Source organism: Acanthopagrus latus, chromosome 18 (genome assembly GCF_904848185.1).
Source record: "Acanthopagrus latus isolate v.2019 chromosome 18, fAcaLat1.1, whole genome shotgun sequence".
Lineage (NCBI taxonomy): Eukaryota > Metazoa > Chordata > Actinopteri > Spariformes > Sparidae > Acanthopagrus > Acanthopagrus latus.
The window spans coordinates 12,323,361-12,343,668 of record NC_051056.1 but is presented as its reverse complement, the minus strand read 5'-3'; the positions used below and the strand labels follow the sequence as shown (position 1 = coordinate 12,343,668).

At 44.1% G+C, this 20,308-nt stretch overlaps 1 protein-coding gene across 3 annotated transcripts in view; it reads right to left on the bottom strand.

The window, feature by feature from the left end:
• zgc:66433 (uncharacterized protein LOC321250 homolog) overlaps positions 1-20,308 on the bottom strand; it is a 49,399-nt gene that overhangs the window by 5,059 nt on the left and 24,032 nt on the right. For all 3 annotated transcript variants that reach the window (XM_037077267.1, XM_037077266.1, XM_037077268.1), the window contains 10 exons: positions 18,370-18,452; positions 12,985-13,159; positions 11,812-11,938; positions 8,878-9,018; positions 8,712-8,771; positions 3,861-4,016; positions 3,547-3,649; positions 2,751-3,048; positions 2,125-2,656; positions 149-1,502 (listed from right to left, as the gene is read on the bottom strand). In XM_037077267.1, coding sequence (XP_036933162.1) covers positions 149-1,502; positions 2,125-2,656; positions 2,751-3,048; positions 3,547-3,649; positions 3,861-4,016; positions 8,712-8,771; positions 8,878-9,018; positions 11,812-11,938; positions 12,985-13,159; positions 18,370-18,452 — 3,029 coding nt within the window. The remainder of the gene's footprint in view (positions 1-148; positions 1,503-2,124; positions 2,657-2,750; positions 3,049-3,546; positions 3,650-3,860; positions 4,017-8,711; positions 8,772-8,877; positions 9,019-11,811; positions 11,939-12,984; positions 13,160-18,369; positions 18,453-20,308) is intronic.

The following is a 20,308-nucleotide window of genomic DNA, read 5'->3' as shown; positions in this document are numbered from 1 at the left end:
ATCCCCTCATGTGACTTAGAACAGGCTACTTTGATTGCTTGTAGTGCAAAAACAACAGAGGACATGACTGAAAACTATTCTAGGTTTAAACCAGGCCAAGACAAAGACAAGGACCTGATCTACCTTTGAACTCGCTCAGCATCCTTACCTTCTGAGCCCGTCGCAGCTGAGGTCGCTGTTTTAACGGGCGGTGGAGGCGATGTTGTGCTGCTCTGCTGTTTGGCTGTTGTGCTTCCTGTGTTCCTCACTCTACCGGGACTCAAAACCAGTTCAACCTTGGTCGGACTCGCTGGCTCTGCTTTCACCTCGGGCTCGTTCTTTGCTGAAGCCTCCACCTTTGCAGCTCCAGGTCCTGTGACAGCAGGTGACGGAGCGGCATCAGAGGCGGGCGGGGCAGAGGGAGGAATCGAACTCTCTTTGACGTCTTCTACGGAGATGGACCTCTGCCAGGCGGGGGCGATAGTGAAGCGGACTTTACTCTGATCTGAAGCGCTAGACGGCTGTTGGTCTGTCTTCTCAGAAGCTTCCTCCTCGAGGGTGGACGGTTTCTCTTCTGCCGCTCTATCCGCAGACCCAGCCGACTCCTCTTCTGTGGCAGCAACGTCATGAGACGGTGTCTCGCTGTCTTTGGGATGTGCAGAAGTTGGGGACTGCTGAAAGAAAGATTTGGCTTTGTCTTGGCTTGGAGAAAGCAGGTTTATGTGGAGAGTGGTGGTGCTGGTCTTACTGGGAGTGATCGCTCCACTCTCTCGCGGCTGAGTCTTACACTGGGACTCTGACAGAGACAAAGGAGGAGGCTTGGACGCTTGTTCTGCGGCTTCGGTTGGATCTTTCTCTGCTTGCTTCATGTCCGAATGCGTACCTTCTCCACCCTCCTGCTCCATATCTTGTTCAGTTTGATCTGCATCCGGCTGGCTTGATTCACCCTCCTCCTCTTGGTCTGATTTCTGTTCCGTGTGGTCGATCTCCACGCCTTCCTCTACTCCCTCTTCTCCAAGGCTTTGACAAGAGGCTTCCTGACCCTCGTGCACGATGGCAGCGATCCGATCATCCAGCTCTTCTGGGATTTCGTCATCATTCCGGTGTTGCGTGGTGTGTACAGAGTCCTCTCCAGCTACGGCATCTACGCCCTCGTCAGTCTCCAACAAAACCATTTGGACTCCTTCGTCTGCTGCACCGGGAAGCACCTCCGTCATCTCTTCCGCTTCCTCCCTCTCGTCCTCTATCGCTTCCTCAGCCTCCTCTACTCTCCCCTTTGCCTCCTCCACCTCCACCTCTTCCTCCATCTTCTCCCGTCCCTCCTCTTCCGCCTCGGGTTCCTTCTCCAGCTCTATGGCCTCCTCCTCACCTTCACTCTCTCCCTCTTCTTCTTTGTCTTCTTCTTCGTCTTCTTCTCCTCTCCCTCCTTCCCCTGCCTGGTTGACAGTGTTTTCTGTAAGCAGATCACTTTGCTCCTCAGGTTTGACTTCCTCTGCCTCGTCTTTCTCTTCTTCCTCTTTTTCCTGAAAGACAAAGAAGAAAAAACAATAAGAAAAGAGCTCAGTGGTCAAGAACTCGGTCACTTGCAGATCGTTCTGCCTCCACACTCGTTTGACATAAAGCGGCAGCAGTCAATATCTTTATGTCGGCAATGGCTCATGTGACTCCTCATCTGTGAGGACCTGCTCGTCGCGATGAGTCCAACCCTGCAGTTTCCCCTCGGCTCTTCAAAGCTTTATAGCAACTTTCAGCTGCCTCTTTTGGTTTTCCAGCCCATAACTTTACTGCTTCTGTCACACGCTTTCACTGCTCTTTAATTAACCTTGCAAGGCAGACACATTCTCTAGATCACAGGATCGCATGAATCCATTAGCCGGACTGCTGGCAGTTACAGGCCTGGATTAGATGTAACGATCAACGACAGAAGCGACGGTTCGTTTGATAAAACAACAATGGAGGGTCCTGGTTATCAGTGGTCAATGGTTATCTCATGTCAGAACTTAAAAAAAAAGAGAGAGAAAGAGAGAGAGAGAGAGATTGGACCATATGGGGAAAAAAAGTTTAGGAAAACTCAAGGTTCTTGGCTTAAAGCAATTTCAGTCACAATATCAAAAAATATCAAATAAAGAAATCAAAGACACTTACACCAAGATGACTGAATGGTCCAACCACGTGTTCTCCTTCCTCCTCCTCTGCTTGTTCTCCTTCGTTTTCCTCAACATTTTCCTTTTCTTCTACATCGTGACAAGGAGGACTGCTCGTGCTCAAAGCGGCAACATCTTCCTCTTCCTCTTCCTCTTCCTTGTTTGTCTGATCTGACAGGTGGGAACCAGCAGGAGCAGCCTGATAACTGACAGGCTCATCCTCCTCTTCCTTCACCTCCTCTTCTTCCCTTACCTCCAAATCTTCTCCGTCATTGGTCTTCTCTTCCTCTTTTATCTCCAGGACAACAGCCTCAGTGTCCATTCCCAACGAGCAAGATGCCAGGGGAGTCTTCAAGGAGCTCAGCACCTCCTGTAAGAAGGAGCTCTCCTCCTCCTCCATCTTTTCTTGGACTCCATCTTCGTCTTCTTGCAGCACCAAGTCACTCTCAGCCCCGGGCTCCTCTGCTCCATAGGCGATGCCCGGAGGGTCCATCAGGTACTCTCTTGGACCAGCAGGGGGCTCTGGTGTTGCTCTGGAAGCAGATATCAAGAGGTCAGATCGATAGAGGGAGAAAACACAAACAAGCGGGAGAAAAAAAAAAAACAAGAAGGAAATGATCTAATCACCCGGGACTGTCCAGAGATGAGGCTCTCGAGCTGGGTTTAGAGGAGAGCGGGGGCTGGGCATCTGGAGCCTCCTCCTCTGAGAGACTCAGCTCAGGACGAGAGGAAGTGTCCGGGCCGTGAGAAACATCCGCTTCTGCTTCCGACTCATCCTCACCCTCCTCCTTCTCCTCCTTATCACTCAACAGGCATCGTCTTAAATTCTGTGGCTGCTCCTCCTCCTCCTCCTCCTCCTCCTCCTCCTCTTCTTCTCCTTCCCTCTCCACTTTTGGTTTTAGCTCATCAGCACTTACAACTAGATCTGAGACAGAAGCAAACGTCTCGGATATCAACATGATATGATACAGTGGCAGCAAGCATGTGGAAGCCTATGGAGGCCAATATTTAAATCAAATAATTTAACAGAGTAAAATATTTATCTTCACTTTGTGTGTGCATGATGTCCGACTGAAGAGAAATAAACATTTTCATATTGAAAAATGCCAAAACCAAATCAAAGTATATAAATATTACTTATTTCTTATTTCAATTTATTGGACAAAATGCCAACTCAAAATTTTAATCTTGTCCTGACCCATAATGTTTTTTTTTTAAAAATTTCATTATAAATCAGTGACAAGCAGGACACAACATAAATGTTTTATTTTAATTTTGTCTTTCATAATGCAACCACAAATTGAATTTCATTTCTACCACCTGATTGAATTTAACACTGAGCAGACATACATGCAGAGTCAATGCTGTGTTTGATTTAAAGTAAAAATGGAATGAGATGGAAAAGAGTTGATGATGTGCCGACCTTCTGCTGCCTTCTGTTGTTCTTTCTCCTCCGAGGCCTCTGTTGTCGACATGTTCAGTGACTTCTCCACCACAGAGTCGCCCTCCGTTTTCACCTCCAGCCTCTGCGGGGACACAAGACATCGACCACAACATGAGCCATCACTTCTCCTGCTGAGGTGCCTCTGAGCAAAACACTGGTTCAATCGTGGACTGATAAATAGTACTGAAAACTAGTAAAACAACTGCTAATAACAATCATTTAAAGCAGATGTGATGGTGTATTAGACTTTACATGTTCATTCTGGTGTGTTTGTATGTGTATGAGTGTCGTACAGTGGCAGGTTTCCTCCTGTTGCAGGCTTTGTATCTCAGGCCCAGCTTGTGTTTGGCAGCAGAGTTATCCAGACAGCCGAAGGGGCTGGCCGGCTGACTGAAGTCTCCTGGAACCACCAGGGGGCTCACAGCCCTGCTGGAGGCGGCGCAGGACAGCTGGGAAAGAGAAGGAGGCGGACAAGGGTTTCACGAAGATGTTGCACAAATATAAATGTTTCATCAGAGGAAGTAACTCGCGGGCATGTGAGAATACAGGTAAAAGAACCATCTCTGATGGTCTGCCCGTGTCCTTGGAAAATTGTAGCCACATGTGACTGCATCGATAAGGTCTGTCTGTCCAGACAGAGCTGCTCGTGTCACAGATCTGAGTCATTGCTCTTGTTCCAAACACTGGGGAGACTGTGTGGTTGAGTGTGTTGATTATGACAAAGAGAAGGATTTTCACTAAAACGATGAAGGCAGCAGATAAAGACTCCAGGCGAAAATAGAGCTACACCAGCAAAGAGAGGGAGTCCAGCTGTATAAATATTAGCTGTCCTTATCGCCAGGACCAACACTTACTCTGTCATCACTGTGGAAGAATCCCCTTCTCTCACCTTGGACAAAGTCCCTTCTCATTAATCCGTCAGAAAACACTAAAAAAGAAGGTCCACATTGTTCTTTTTAACACATCCTTAGGCAGTTTGGATCGACACAGTTCTGTGTTTGAGCTCGATTCTCTATCAAAACAAAACTCAAACTGTCCACAGGGAGGTCGAACTCGCTTCATGTAACCAAGACTTTGTTTAAAGTTTAAAGAAAGATCCCGCACTGTTAAGTTTCCCCAAATATAGTTCTGGATGTTTGGAGCTCCACTCCCTCTCAAGTTTCAGAGATGGATCCCTCTAAACATCAGCAAATGTAACCGAAAGTATTTGCATGATTAGATGACACCAGAGTTCATCTTAGGAAATATGGTTTGTTTTTGGTGATATGACCCTCTAAGTCCCACATTGCTGTCTGATTGTGAGCAGAACTCTGAGAGATTGTGTGACACATGAAGGAATATGATCCCAGTTCCTCTTTGTTGACATCTAGAGGTTTGTTTATGGAGTTTGTGTGTGTGTGTGTGTGTGTGTGTGTGTGTGTGTGTGTGTGTGTGTGTGTGTGTGTGTGTGTGTGTGTGAGAGAGAGAGAGCAAGAGAGAGCAAGAGAGGCGGGTTGAGGCAGAATTTAAACGCTATAACTACAAGCAGACACACTGACTGCCAGAGAAACCATTGGAATGCACCCTGAACACACACACACACACACACACACACACACACACACACACACACACACACACACACACACACACACAGTGGGTCAGTAGTATAACACATACAGTATCATGTCCAGAGAAAAAGTGAAACAGGGTCAGAAAAACAGGGACGAGAGGGAGAGAAAAAGGGACGTATGGAGGACGAAGAGGTCAGGGACCAGACTTCCATTTAAGGTTTGAAGAGCAGCTTGAGGGTTGTTACCACATCCACTGACATATACAGACTAAGACACACACACACACACACACACACACACACACACACACACACACACACACCCCAGGGTCCCTGTTCAAGCATCACACATAAAGCTCATGACAGCATGATATTCAGTGTGCTGCAGATACAGCGCGCTCTAGTGTTTGTGAATTTAGTCCATTTAAGCTCAACCTACACTAATGGATTTTTGTCCACTCGAGTCAACAAGCGGTCGTCACAACACTGACATTTAATCTTCATATATAGCTGACTTGGCTAATGTGTCCGCAAACAGTCGCCTGTTTACTGATCCTGCCGGCACGTAGCAACATTAGCAAGGCAAGTCCAATATTCTCTCTTTGGCTCAGATTTGGTTTCTACCAACCCCAGAGAGAAATGTCTGCTCCTTTAGTTTATCAGAGCTTTTACAGTGAAAACAGCTGAGTCGAGTGTTGAGGGGGGAACCAAAACTTCTGGTCCGAAACACAAAACAATGTGCTGAAAAAACACCAAAATGCTTCATGGAGTCAAGGATGGATTATGTACCTTTCTGTTATTTTGTGTCTCTTAGTGGTAGTTTCATGTTTCTATGTGGTAAGTTTGTGTGTCTTTGTAGTTGTTTTGCTTAACTTGATGGTATTTTTGTGTCTTTTGTTGCTTCTCTGTGGTACGTTTCTGTCTCTTTCTAGTCATTGTGTGGCTCTGTTGTCATTTTGCTTAACTTTTTAACAGTTCCGTTTTAGTTTTGTATCCCACCATGTCCCACTGTAGCAGTTTTGTGTAGATTTGTGTAACTTGGTGGTAATTTTATGTCTCTTTCCTTTTCCTTGCAATAAATGAGTCTTTGTAGTTGTTTTGTGTCTCTTTAGTTGTTTTGCTTGACTTTATGGTGGCTTTGTGTCTTTTCGTAGTTGTATTGTGTGTCTTTGTTGTACCTTTGATCCTCTTTCTGGTACTTATGTGCCTCTGTAGTTGTGTTGTGTCTTTTTTTTGTTCATTCTCTCAGTGTATAATTGACTTTCACAAAAGACACGTTAAGAGTCACTTCAAACAGACTCTCTGACACCTGAGGCCCCTGGGCCAGTGCCTAGTAGGTCTGTTCACTAATCCATGCATAGAGCTCAGAGGAAGAGTCGGGTTATCATTCTCTGTTGGTTAATCAGTCCAACACCTCGGATTATGCATAGTCATCAATATATCAATATGAATCTGAAGATATTGAGCCATGCAGTTATATCAACTAGATGCTGGAAGATATTCTTTATATCTGGAATATTTTAAATCTCACACTGAAGAATATCGCTACTTGACAGCTGATCCAGTCTCCACTCTATTTACAGTTCAGTCACAGACGGACCGACCCAGAGCCAGGCTGATGTTACACTGATATGGACGAGCTGTCTAGCTCCAAACTGCCTCAATGAAGTTCATTTAAGAATAAAACCTACAAGAAAAACCCCTCTGTGTCTCCATGAAGTCTGTCGTGAGCTCTCGGTGAATGGAAAAGCTCCAGAAAGTGCCAGTGCGACTGCAATTCATAAGTCACTGCAGTCTTCCTTGATCTCATTCCTGTGTGTGGAATGTACTTTAAAAAAAGGGATATTTTCAGGTTTGTGTTCGCATGTCTTTGTAGCTGGCCATTTGCGGTTCTTTCCAGCGAGGATGCGACGGCCAAAACCCTCCTTGAAATTGCTAAAACGGCACTATCATTAAATGCTCATCTGTCATACTTTGCTGACTGTGCTTTTAAGGCTGCATTACACATCAGAGCCAGCGAGACTAAGTGGATAGTTGAGGTTTTTTACGACATTTGTCTTATCACGAATTGGCTCTCCCTTTCTGTCCATCTGCGGTGGATTGTTTTAACTGACAGCGTCGTTGGGCGGAATATGGAACATTTGATGGGCTGAGCCACAGACATTCGTACGGTAAGTCAAGAGACGGATGATTAGCGGGTACAGCGGCAGAAAGCCTGTGAGAAAGAGGAGGGGGGCAAAACAAAGTTAGCATGACGGTTGCCTCTATGTAGAACCAGAGCGGTGTTTCAGTGATTAGATTAGATCATGAGATGTTTTCACCATCAGAGTCACATGAGAAGAAATGTCACGATCACACACAGCCCGAAGGCTCCTTTACGCTTTTGTAAACCACATATCATGACTTGGATGGCTGTTTGGCTGAAGACAGGGGGAATTCACTCGCCGTGCTGCTTTGAGGCTATCTGCTGTACAACAGAAACATCTATTGTTGTTCTTTATTAAAGAGTTGTGAATTCAGTCTGGCTCCTGCAGCACTTTAGCATCGTAGTGCAGAAGTGGTGTTAGATGTGGATATATTGTATGGACAATATTTCAATACCCCGACTGAAATCATTCTGATTATAAGATTTTAACTGCTTGCATGGACGCTAAATACAAAGATCAGATAAGATGTGTGTTTATATGCCCCCAAATATTTAATCAGAGTGTAGCTTTTTTTGACATGTGAAAACTGGATCTGCCTGCTGGGAAGTATCTAATGTGCTGGACACATTACAGCAACTTTGCAACAGTTGCAACTTTTATACATGTTTTATCATCAAGAGCCTCTCAGAAGAATGTCTGGCTGGTAAAATGTAATGTGGAAACAACAGACAAGTAAGTGATGCTTCTTACTCTTGGAAAGAAGATATATTTTCCCACCAGACAGAAACATTTACGTGATTATTAGGTGTTAATATGTTCCTATTGAAAAGGTTATCAGAGGGTTCATATTACCTCTCTCAATCAAATTAAAAATCCCTCCAGATCAGACTGGATCAGATCAGTCTCTGCAGGTGGTTACATGAGGCCTTGTATTCCAATAATAAGTGGCTAACTAATGTCGCCAACTCTGCTGACTGCAGCAGCCACAGAGAAAAGAGCCTTTTCACAGCAGACACTTTGACTTGTCAAAGCAGGAAAAGATGTCAGGTGGAATTTGAAACACTGATGATGACTGCATTCCAGCTCGGTGAGCCAGTTCCTGTGCTCTGGTATTGTGCATGCAGATACTGGGTTACGTAGGAATGGTGCCATTGTTAACGTTATTGGTCAGACGTTGGGTTTTCCTGCTTCGACAGGTCAAAATGTCTGAGTTCTTCCGTCCTCATGAGACAAAAAAAAAATCCCCAGCAGTTATCAATTAACCTTTAAAGTTAAGAGCAAAACGTGTCCAGAGCTGCCTAGTTGCATTGTGGATAATGCAGGTGAAGGGTTTTGACAAGGAAGAAGAGTGTATGGAATAAAAAGAAGCTATTACTGGCTCTGTGGACTCACTTTTGACAGACAGTGATGCTTAAAAGGTCGAGCACTCTGAAGTGTTTGTTTACCTGGTCGTCATCGCTGTCTATCCCCTCCAGACTGATGGAGCTGTTCCTCTCAGGCTGATTCTGTCACACAGACACACAGAAGAATCACAGTGTTAGCAGTGCACTCTGCAGCACATTACACTCAGGTGGACCAGAGAGTGGGACGCTGATCAGTGATATGTCTTACCCCGGCCGTGTGAGGCGTCGTGTACTCAGGTGGACTACACGGCAGGCCGTCATCCTCGGACATGGTTCCAGCGTCTTCTATCCTCTTCACACACATGAGGGATGGAGGAGAGCCTAGTCTGATGGCCTGCTTCAGCTGGAGCTGCAGGAATTAAGACAACAGTTAAATCAACAACTTGTCTTGTCTCAACCTGTGTCTTGGCTATGTTGGGATCAAAACACCTGACAAAGTATAAACCTGGGAACATAGCCACACTTAAGAGACACAGCAGCAGGAAGTGAAAGTGTTTTCCAGGTTTTGTGTGCGTTTTAGTGGTCAGAGATGGAGAGAAACCAAACCTGTGAGCCAGTTTGATAAACTACTGCTTCGTTAAACAGTAATAAAGGTGTGTACGCGCACTCATTTTGTGCTTCCACAACATTCATTTGCTTTTAAAGTGTGAAACTCCTCACTAGTGTAGAGTATGATTAACAGAGAATGACTTGTGAGGACAGGCAGCTGGCACTCAAGAGAGAAAGTGTTTATTTTAGGCCATGTGTGTGTGTGTGTGTGCGCGCTTGGGGTAGGTATCGCAGAAACTCAAACTAATAGATTCGTTATCTGGCAGTTACGTATCTCCATGTAACAGTCACTCAAGGACTCAAGGTGCTACGCAAACAGAGGACAATACAGCTTTTCTTTGGCCGGGCTCGACACTGACGCACGCACACACACGCACGCACACACGCACGCACGCATGCACGCACACACACGCGCAGGGTCATTTTGAGAGAGAGAGAGACACACTGACCGCTGCTGTGTTCAGCATTAATATTTTAATGTTATGACAGTAACTCTAAAACGTGAAGAAACGGAGAGGAACGCCAACTAAAACATAGGAATAGCTGATCTCACCATTTAGCAGAGGTGTTGCTCAACTTTCTAGCAGCAGTAGTTTATTGCAGATATTAAATATGTAATACAGAGACGCATCTTTATAGTTGTGTTGTGAGGTAACAGCATATTACTACGACTTGATTTGAGCAGAAATAATGTAGGGGAGCTCGGGGGCAATAGTGACACATTTTAGTTTTGATGTCATTACTCAGAAACCTCTTAAACTATTTGGAGACTCTTTTTATGTAGGTAGCTTGTATCTGTCATCTCCTGGTTAACAGTTGCTAACAGGTGGTGCAGGGGTGACTGTAACGACACACACTAGAGCATGTAGTGTAACACACTACATATCAATACCAAGGGCCACACTACACCTCCAAGAATATATTAGATATATTCAAATCAATTCAACATCCATTTAGTAATCAACTCCAGTTTAAGTCTAAAGTCTTAACTAAAGTCTAACACTTTGCCTCATGAGACATCAGTCTGTTCGGTGGCAGGCAGAGGGGGGGATGATCACCACAAGGCACATTGGGATTTAAACTAAAACACAAAACAACTTTTCTCACATCGTTAGGAAATAAAAATAAATCCATTTTGATAATGCTGGGGTCAGTTTTAATACAGCTCTCTACACGCCCACCCAACCACACTCTCGTGACACATGCGAGCCTCCTGGCTAGAAACAACAAAGACATCCAGTGTTGGAGAACAGGACGGTCGTCAAAACTAGACAGATTGAAGTTCACGGGCGTTTAAGGTTGAGAGCATGTGAGGGGGGAAAAGGGATGAAGATGAACAGATTTTACATCTCAGAAGTGAGTTTTGGCAGCGAGGCTTGGCCAGGTATGAGGCATCAGTTTGTCTGTTGGCGGGCAAAGAGGGACCATCAAAGACCGTCTGCATTATGAATCTCATGGCTGTGCAGTGCTTCTGCTTCCAGCAATTTGAGATGTTACAACTTTTCCCCCGTCTCCCCGTTAATAGTGCAGTGGTATAATCATGACCATCAAAAATAGCAAACAAGCAGACTTTGGCATTTTAATAAGATGGGAAGTTTTCTTTTTTCTTTTTTTTCCTCTTCTTTTTCAACTGCGTACTTCCCATTTTCATATCAACTGCGTATCACCAACATTCGCTTTTGAGAGACTCTTCTCTTTGCCTAACCTTGTCAGACACACTTTACAGTATAGCGCTGTACATTATGTTCTTGTATGCACCCTGTAACATATTGATCCTTCTGTAGTGTGTTTATATTTGGCTCTGGGACAACCGGCCTGCTTATCAAACAGCTCACGGTGAGGGTTAAGGTCAGGAAATCTCATCAGACTGTGTCCTACAGTAAATTCAGTCATATAAATCAAGTTATATACTCTCTCAAAGTCTTATTTCTATTTAACACTTCTACTTGTGAAATTCTTATTCTTGAATATGAACTGATTATTACTCCCTGTGTCTCTGTCGGCTGTTCTCTCACTCTCACTCTGGATTTGCTGTCTCGTCTGCAAACTGACCCAGCGTTAGAGACTTTCTCTGTATTTTAGCTGCAGGAGAAAGTTTTCCTTTTAAGCAAATCCCTTTAAGACGTTGTTTAATTCTCACTCCTCTGCAGGAAGCTTAGCGGAGCAGTTTAACTGCAGGTCAGCTCGTCTGTCTGGGTCTCATGTCTTCCGATTTTAGCCCGCTGTTGTGACAGGCGTTTGTTCTGTGTGTCTGCATTTCTTTTCATCAGCCGCTCCTTCATTTTGCCTCGACGGGCACTTCAGTTTTGTATTTGTGATAAACATCAGCCCTTCCCATCTGACTAAATATAGCGCAGATCAGCTGGTGCTGCTCTGTCTTTCTCCATCAACTCCTTTATTGATAAGTACTGCTTATGACAGTTGAGGACAACACAGGGTCACAGACATCCTCTCTGCCAGACACGTAATTTGATTCATGTTTATTATTACTTGTAAACATGCAGACACATCGACTTGTGTCTCGTCCGTCTCCACACACAGGTCACAGGTCAGGGTAAACACAGCTTCCCCAACATATTTCATGTGTATTTACCTGTAGTGATTTCACTTTCCCATGAATGCTGTCTTGAGATGCCCCCAGAGCCTCGTTGGCCTCCGATGAGTCCGAAACAAAGACGGAGTCATGTGACAAGGCCTTGCTGCCCAGGCTGATCTTTGACCTTTGGGAAACGGGAAGTGGGAGAAATAAACAAAGCAGAGGGTGATTTTTTCACAGATTCCAAAAGAAAACAAACAAAATGAAGAGAAACTGCACGCCGGCCCGAAAGGGTCAGCAATCTAACACAAATACCAGTGAAAGGTATCAACAAAGGTCTTCCTCTCTTTACGTCCCTTCAGGGAGGAGCGCAACATCGCTTCAGTAAATTAAATCAGATATATCCTGTGACACAACAAGGAAACGTCAAGCGTAGACAAGGCAGGAAGTGGCACAGCTTAGAAAACAAAGGAAATTAAGACTGTCGGCAGGAAGACATGTTCGCCTATACTCGTTCTGAAAACAGGAAACCATGAGTCCCAGCTGAGGAAGACCAGGAGATGGATGTTAACACATGATCTTCCTTTCTCAAATTGTCTCTGTCCTTTTCACACAAAATGAGATATTTATCTAAATGGACAGAGGAACGCCAACAAGTTGGGGAGAAAAACAATCCCGGGCTGCAGGGAAGTCGCTGGTATCAACCGCGAACGGCTGTTTTGTTGGGGAACTCTTTCAAATTTTTGTGGTGTCCAGTAAGCGGAGGGCTAAGTAATATCTTTGGAAAACAAGGTGATATAGCCAAAATATTACTGGATTCATATTTTATTAGGGTGGGTTAGCTCAGCTCAGGTGTCTGCCAACCCACCAAAAATGATTTGATTAGCTGGAGCTTTACTGTCCCATAATGGCCATTTAAAGGCTTTTCTACACTCACATGAAATCAGTTATGAGGGAATTAAGAATATTTTTGCACAAAGAGCCAAAAGACTACAAGCACTTAAGAACATGTTGGGTTAAAAATGTGCTTTCATATTATTAGTTAGAATGATCACTCTCAAGATCATTCGTGGGTCTGGGGTTACCATCTAGACAAAAGCCCCCGCCGGTGTTCTTGACTCCAAGGCATTTTGATGATTTCACAGCAGTATTAGAATCTTGTATCAGTGTTTCAATTCCTGTGTTGCCGCCACAGTTAGCATGTGTGTGTCTGCATGTGTCCGATCTTACCCAGAGCCCTTATCCTTCTCTGATCGAGTGAGTGTGTTATTTTCGGATGTTTTGCTGACATTGTCGCTTGATTGGCTGGCTTTGAGCCCGGCGTCTGCTCCCGCGGCTGGCGGCTCCTTTCTCTTCTTCCTGGCGAAGAACTTTTTAAACGTCTGGAACTTGGACTTCTTCTTTCCTGTGAAGCCAAATGAGGAAAAAAAAGAGAAAGAAAGACTTTTATAGAAACAGGTTTAGTGCCCCTCACAGTTACCTTCTCCTGACAGCACCACCGCGAATCATTACAGCCAACTGCACGGTGTTAAGTTAATGAGAAAATTACACACACGGCATCTTTACACGCAGCCCTCATATGAACTCTATTTGAGCAATTAGCTGTGTGTTGGCTGTAAAGGGTCAGGTAGGCTCCCCAGGAGAGACTACACACCAGGACTGATGTGTGTTCACACAGAGATGTACATGAAGATAGATACACACACATACACACCCAAACACACACTTGTGCGCTTGTAAACCCTCCCCCCCAGTGAGTCCACCTCCATTAGCGCCGCAGTGGAAAAACTCAACAACTCTTTTATAACTCCTCAAACAGCTACAAACAGCTTTCACTGCTCTCAGTCAGCACGGCGCTCATCCAGAACTTGAAACGCACAACGGTTGAGTGGTTCTCCATTTAAGTCAAGGAGTCAGTATTTTAAAAAATGACAATGGCAAACCAAATACACGTAAGTGCACATATGACAGGCTACATCCTAATTTTAATTGGAATGTCATTAGTTTCAAAGGTTTATTTAACATTCAATTTACAACAACAGGGTTGTGCAATCAAAACACATATTTTACTAATGAAGAGTTTTGGATGCTTCTGTATCTTTTGCCAGATTGGTAAACAGACTGTGGCTGGGATGGGTGTTGTCTTTTAGTATCCTTTGGGCTGTGTGCAGACATCACAGCTCATCAATATCACTGATGCTCTGTTGATGGTATTAAGCTGTCTTTGTAGACACACTGGACAACTGCGACCTGCTAGTGACACTAGAAATCACTAAAGTCAGTAGGAGTTATCCTCTGGAGACCACGAATGCCAAATGTGTGGACTATTTCCTGGCAATCCATCCAACTCTGATATTTCAGTCTGGACCAAACTGGTGGATCAAACAACCAACCAACATTGCCATCCCTCAAGTCATGCCATGCAGTGGTGTCGCTAAATACATGCAACAGCTGGTCCTTAAAGGCAAAGTGCCTTTCAGACATCAGTCCAGTTACAGGTGTACTACTGCACATGTGAAATAAGTTGCCCAAATAGTTTTGTCTCAAGAGGGAGCTCTGTGAAATCTGCCCTGTTGGAAAATCCAACATAAACCAGCACCAAAACCAGCACCAAAACACAACATATGCTGGTCTTGGTATATACTGGTTTTTCCCACTTGAAACAGTGTTAATAAAGATTACAAGTGTGTAAATGAAAACAACCTTTTGTTGCAGACTTTTCAGATCTCTGTAGCTCGAGGCCACGCTAGCTGCTATGAGGCTTCATTAGCTGCTACTAGCAAAATGTGGCATAACAAGTGCTTTTTTTTTTTTTTTTTTTTTTTTTTTTTTAGCACAGCAACTTAATATGGCGTAAGTGAATCTCCAACCAAACTGTCAGATCCTTGCAGTCAAGTTGCAGTTGGGGTAATGTAGGCACCAGATTTCAGCAGAGAAGAAGAATGCACTGAATAAAGATGAGTTCTCTCTCTCTGCTGCATTCATTGAGTACGCCTCTAAAGATGGTCATAGCACCATCTACATCTGCTCTCTACCAGCGCTACAGGACAGTCAACAGTAAAGCTAGCACTGCATTATTTTGGACCCTAAAGCCTGAATGGGTGTTGTAAATGAGCATTTCAGTGCAGACAAAAGTCACAAAACCACTCTCCAAAACTAATTAGGAGCCTTACAAGTCGAGAGATTAACATATATATTATCTCAGTGCACAGATATATGAACCACCAGAGGCTGGAGAGTGTTGAGAAGCAAACACGGGGACAGACAAAAAAGCAAACGAGCTGAGAGAAGAACAAAACAACTATGATCCAACTATTTTGAGAATTCACCTCCCCGGGCCATAGAAATGCTTCAGAAGACACATTCTTTATACACGAGCTGTGTCATTTTTGTCCTTCACCCTGTGGGGAATCCTTCAGCATTCATTCTTTTCTCTAAAAATACGCTTTCTGGTTGGAGCTGAATCAAAGCTGAAAAATGTCTGGAATCTAAAGCTGGTACCAGGGCCAGGGTGTTGAAATATCTGGGTCATTTGTTAAAGAACATGTCACAAAATTAATAGACTTGTTCAACTTCCTTGTTGTATACATATACATATATACACATATACATATACACACACACAACACTGACCACAAGTCAGAATCTAATAGCAGCCACACGGAGTGCCAAATGTAGCGCCTGTCACATAATCAGGGTGCATAATGTCCATTTTCATCCAATTTCTCTGAAAAAAAAACAAAAAACAAAACATTGGCTACAAGTCCTCCTCTCGTCTGTTTGGACCTTGAAGTGAACTACTTGAGGAGCTTCCAACATGCTTTTGACAACACTTCAGAGTCCACTCTGCACTGCCAAGATGAAGAATCAGGGGGAAACACCAGTCGACGGGGCCATTTATTGTGCTATTTCAGGCACAATGCTCTGTTAAGTTAAAGGTCTGCACCCAGAGAGCTGAAAAAGGCCACTGCCTCAATGGAAGGTCAGTGGAGCTTTATGGCCTTTGTAGGTCTGAGATAATGTCATTCCCTAATATACATTCTTGTAGTTATAAACACAACTATACGCGCACACTCTGAATAGCTTTGTGGGAATTTCAAGGTAGTCTAAGGTCAATATTAGGGGGAACTGAACTCGGCTTTCTCAGTGAGAACATGGTGACCTTTGACAGGGAAACAATGTCATGGGGAGAGCGAGAAAGTGGAGGCGAGGGAACAACAATCAAATGTCTGTGGTCATGACGTGGTCATCGTCAGGACAGCTGGAGAGAAAAATCATCATAGTCGTTTTGTCTCTAAATGTAATGCCTCTTGTACAATTCAGGTTTCTTCTCCGTTCTATTATCACCAGTTTGATGTTAAAAAAGTGCACCAATGAAAATGCAGGAATATTTGAATCAGAACCTGCTGACAGTTGTCAGGCTGCTTGCTCATATTGTCAGGGAACTATCAATCAAAACCGGTCAAACCAAACACATACAGCCCTGACACAGCCGCTCAAAATGGTATTTGTAATTCTCCTCCTTTTCTCGTATTGCTTCAAGATGTTTTGGATGTCGGAAATCATATAGTCTGGAGTGTCAGATTGGGTGTTTTGGTACGTTGGTTGACTCATAGCGAAGATGCAGTTTTGCCAGGAGAAACATTATTACCTTGTTGTGCGCTAACAAGTAAATAAACACATTTCCAAGAGAGTTAGTGATCAACCCTGAGTGATTTAAGCTGCCCACCTTCTTAAAAAAACCCTTTTTGGGAGGTTTTATTTTGCTGTCCAGCTTGGATTCCATTTGTAAAGGCAAAGCTTGTTAGCATAACTTGCCCCTAGTTTACTATTGGGTCCCTTAAGAGGCCAAAATCTTGTGGCATATCTATTTAAAGACTTCAACACGTTCAATACACAGTGCATTCTGATGCCAATCAGAGGTAAGCTGCCTGTGTGGCACCATCAGTGGGTTAACACTGACAGATTGAGATGGACATGACTGGCAGCCTCCATGATCTGCGGAGTCACGCCTGACGTTCAACAATCCCACAGGAGTCAAACAGAAGTGACTCACCACGCTCAGTACTAATGGTCCACTTCCTGTAACAAATCTAATAAGAATTTCAATTAAATGACAGGATAAAACAAAAGGACATCGTCTAAAGCTCAGGGACGAAAGACAGCGTGAACTGTGTTGGATCCATGTTCTCGGACCTCCCAAAGCACTTCTTCCTCCTAGTTACCATTATATAAGCAGCATGTGCTATCCATCTGTATACACTGTGTGCATCTGTGTGTGTGTGAGTGTTCATGACTGAGAGATGATGATAGCCTTCTCCGTTCCTTCATTTCCTGCCAACAGCAGCAGGGAGATGTAGATTGTTAAAGCCGGCCTGATCTTCTCTGCTGTGTGTGTGTGTGTGTGTGTGTGTGTGTGTGTGTGTGTGTTTCTGATAAGATGTAGACCTCCACATACTGTGATCCACCTTATTCTGACACCAATATAGTTTGTTATTGCTCTCCCAGTTGGAGACAGCAGGTCCTTAAGAAACCATTCTGACTTTAAAGCACGTGCAGAGTTTAAGATGTTGATATTAAAATCCACCACTTGTATGTGTGTTCCATGTAAGTGAGACCCCAGAGATTTGCAAAATGTAACCCACCTAGGTCAAAATCTTACACAACACACTCTTGATATCCTACTGTAGCTGGGAGGCTGAAGACGAGCGTCCCAACAAGAAGTATATCTCGGTAGTTGAAGTGGCAACAGACAATTTTTCACTTATCATGGCTCTAGAGGAATCCATCCGCGTATAAACTGGTTCCCTATTAACCTCGCTTTCACTTTGCTATTCAGCCTGCCACCAGGCATCGATTTTTCTGAAAACAAAGGTCAAATTATGGCACACAGCGAGCGCATCTGCCATTGTGCGAGTAAAGCAGGAAGATGCATTGTTCTCCGCGGTCACTATCGCCAGGTAACGGGGCATTCACCCAATGGAGAGTGCTGGTGTTGTGTCAGAGTTTGTTCCCTGGTTGATATGTGTTTCCTCCTACCAGCGGGACATGAGACGGTTCAAACTAAGCATTTTTTGTACTTGATCAGCAAGTAACAAACCCTGCTTAGTCATGAATACAACAGAGTGTTTTATTCTTAGGGTTGTTTTCTGCTTTGGACAGTAGCCAGGACGTTAGCTGTAGTCATGTCACTAGTGCTGTCCAGTGATACCACAGGGGCCAAACTACCAGAGGGAAAAGTTGAAAAGTTGTCTGTTTACGCTTTAAGTTTAATGACTTCAGTCACTGATGCTGCCATGTGTTTGATGTCTACTTGTATGCACATGACTTTCAGGCTGCCGGAATATTTAAATTCTGCCACTCTTAGTGGCTGTGGTTACATCAGTCAGAGGCTTTGACATCTACATAAACATGGCAGTAAATTCAGCCACAAAAGAGCATTTTCTCAAACCGTGCACATGATGACTTTAAAAACTCTGTATTCAAACGAAAACACGTAAGAGCACGGCATGATTTAATTGGAGGTCTAATTTTGCTCATTATAACATATTCACAGCTCCTTTTCTTCACTGAAATCACAACTTTTTTTTTTTAAACATCTAATCAAACTGTTACCTGAACACTCTTCCGCGACCTCAGCAGGCTCCTGATTGGCCGTCACATCTGGCGGTCCTGATGCCATGGCAGCGCTGTCACTGCTGTGAGACAGAGAGGGAGACGCTGATGAGCAGAGCTGCTCCTCAAAACAACATTTGTGCAATAACATGATTAATTGGACTGATTCATACTGTTCGCACAGTGTGGCAGTCCGCTGATAGATTCTCAAAAAGGTCGAGGTGATTGGAGGACGCTTATGACTTCTTGACAACGATGCACAAAAATGTGTTTGTGAGGTCATAGTGACCGTGACCTTTGACCCCCTGCAAGCAAAATCTCATTCATACTCGTGTCATAGTGGACACTTGTACCTAATCTGAATACATTTCCTCGCAGCGTTCTTGTGATATTGCATTTACAAGAATGGGACAGGTGTACAGACGACCCCTAGACTTTATGCCTGCGGCCATGGCTGTCGCAGGTATGGAGGCATATTACATATAATAACCAGTGGCATGTAAACTTAAAAGGGAAAACGTATCAAAATAACTGAAAATAAATTGCATTTTATGTCTCGGAGCTTGAATACGGAAACAAAGTCCTGATGTTCACGTATTGTCTCTCTCCGTGTGTGACGAGCGCATGAAAATATCTCTCACACCAAAAACAATATTAAATCTAGAGCGAGAAACTAAGCAGTCGGCCTGGGGGGAATTCTCAAAAACAAGAGCACAAATTAGTTTTATTTCTCATCCATGCACCTGCTGGGCTGTGTTACTTTGTGTCTGTATTTACCTTAATCTACCTCAATCTCCTTACATCACTCATATGCCGTCCTGACCACTTGCACTGTGATCAGGTTCGCTGGATTACGACGTGATTAGAGTCCCATTTGGGAGTGTCATGACTTCTACTAAAAGTGGCCTAGCATGAGCAGGTGGCAAAATCTGAAATTGCAGACAGAGCAGGTTCACTCTGAAGGATTACACGGTCTTCTGTAAAAAGCTAATGTCTTACAAAACCAGCCAAACACTCTGCTGGGTAAACTGCTAAATGCATTAACGTCCATCTATTTCTACATTTGTTAAAAAGTTGAACACGTGCGGCGTGCCTTTAATATTTCAGGCTAACTTCAGCGCGCTCTTTAAAACTTCTCCAAAACTCCAGGCTGTTACGTTACTGTCCGATCTAAATCCAGTCATCCTTCACTTCAATCCAAACAGCTCTGACAGAGGCATCTCATCTATGTTTCCAATGCTGTGCTCCGCACTGCCATCCACTTATCTCAGCTGCAGCGCTCATTCTTAGCAACCGCTAACACAAACTCAAACAGACACGAAATCACATTACAGGCTGGCGTCTTGTTATTGCTCTCAGCGTGCATGGAGGTCGTCAAGTACAAGTGCAGTATCAGAGAGTCAGTATCGGATACATTTCAATGTTGTAATAGCGGTCACAAGTAATTTGCATCACTAATAGTTTCGTCTTGAATCTCTTGCTTCACTTTATTTTCTCAGGACTATTGATGAGCCTCGTCCAGCCGACAGGAAGCTGGAGGCCACGTGAGAGGTCGGCTGCAGCGCGTTGAGGCCATCGGCTGCTCTCTCACACAGACACGCCATTAATTCACCAAGTTTTATGTGACTCCCTTTTCTAGGCTCAAATCTAATTATCTCTGCGTGATATGTGCAAGATTTCCTGTGTAGTTTGGCAGGAAGCTGAGTATTACTGATATGTTTTTCACCAAATTGATATCTTAGAATAGTCATGGCTCGGTCAACGAGTGGTGCAGTTATTTTTCAGAGAATCAGTGGACGTCATGAGAAAAGACCTGGTGAGAGGCGAGATGGAAATGTTTTCCTGAGGCCAAATTTCATAAAAGAGTTTTAGGATCTTTTCATTTACAACAGATGACAATGAGCTTGAAACCATCAAGCCTGCAGAACAGCGGGACGGG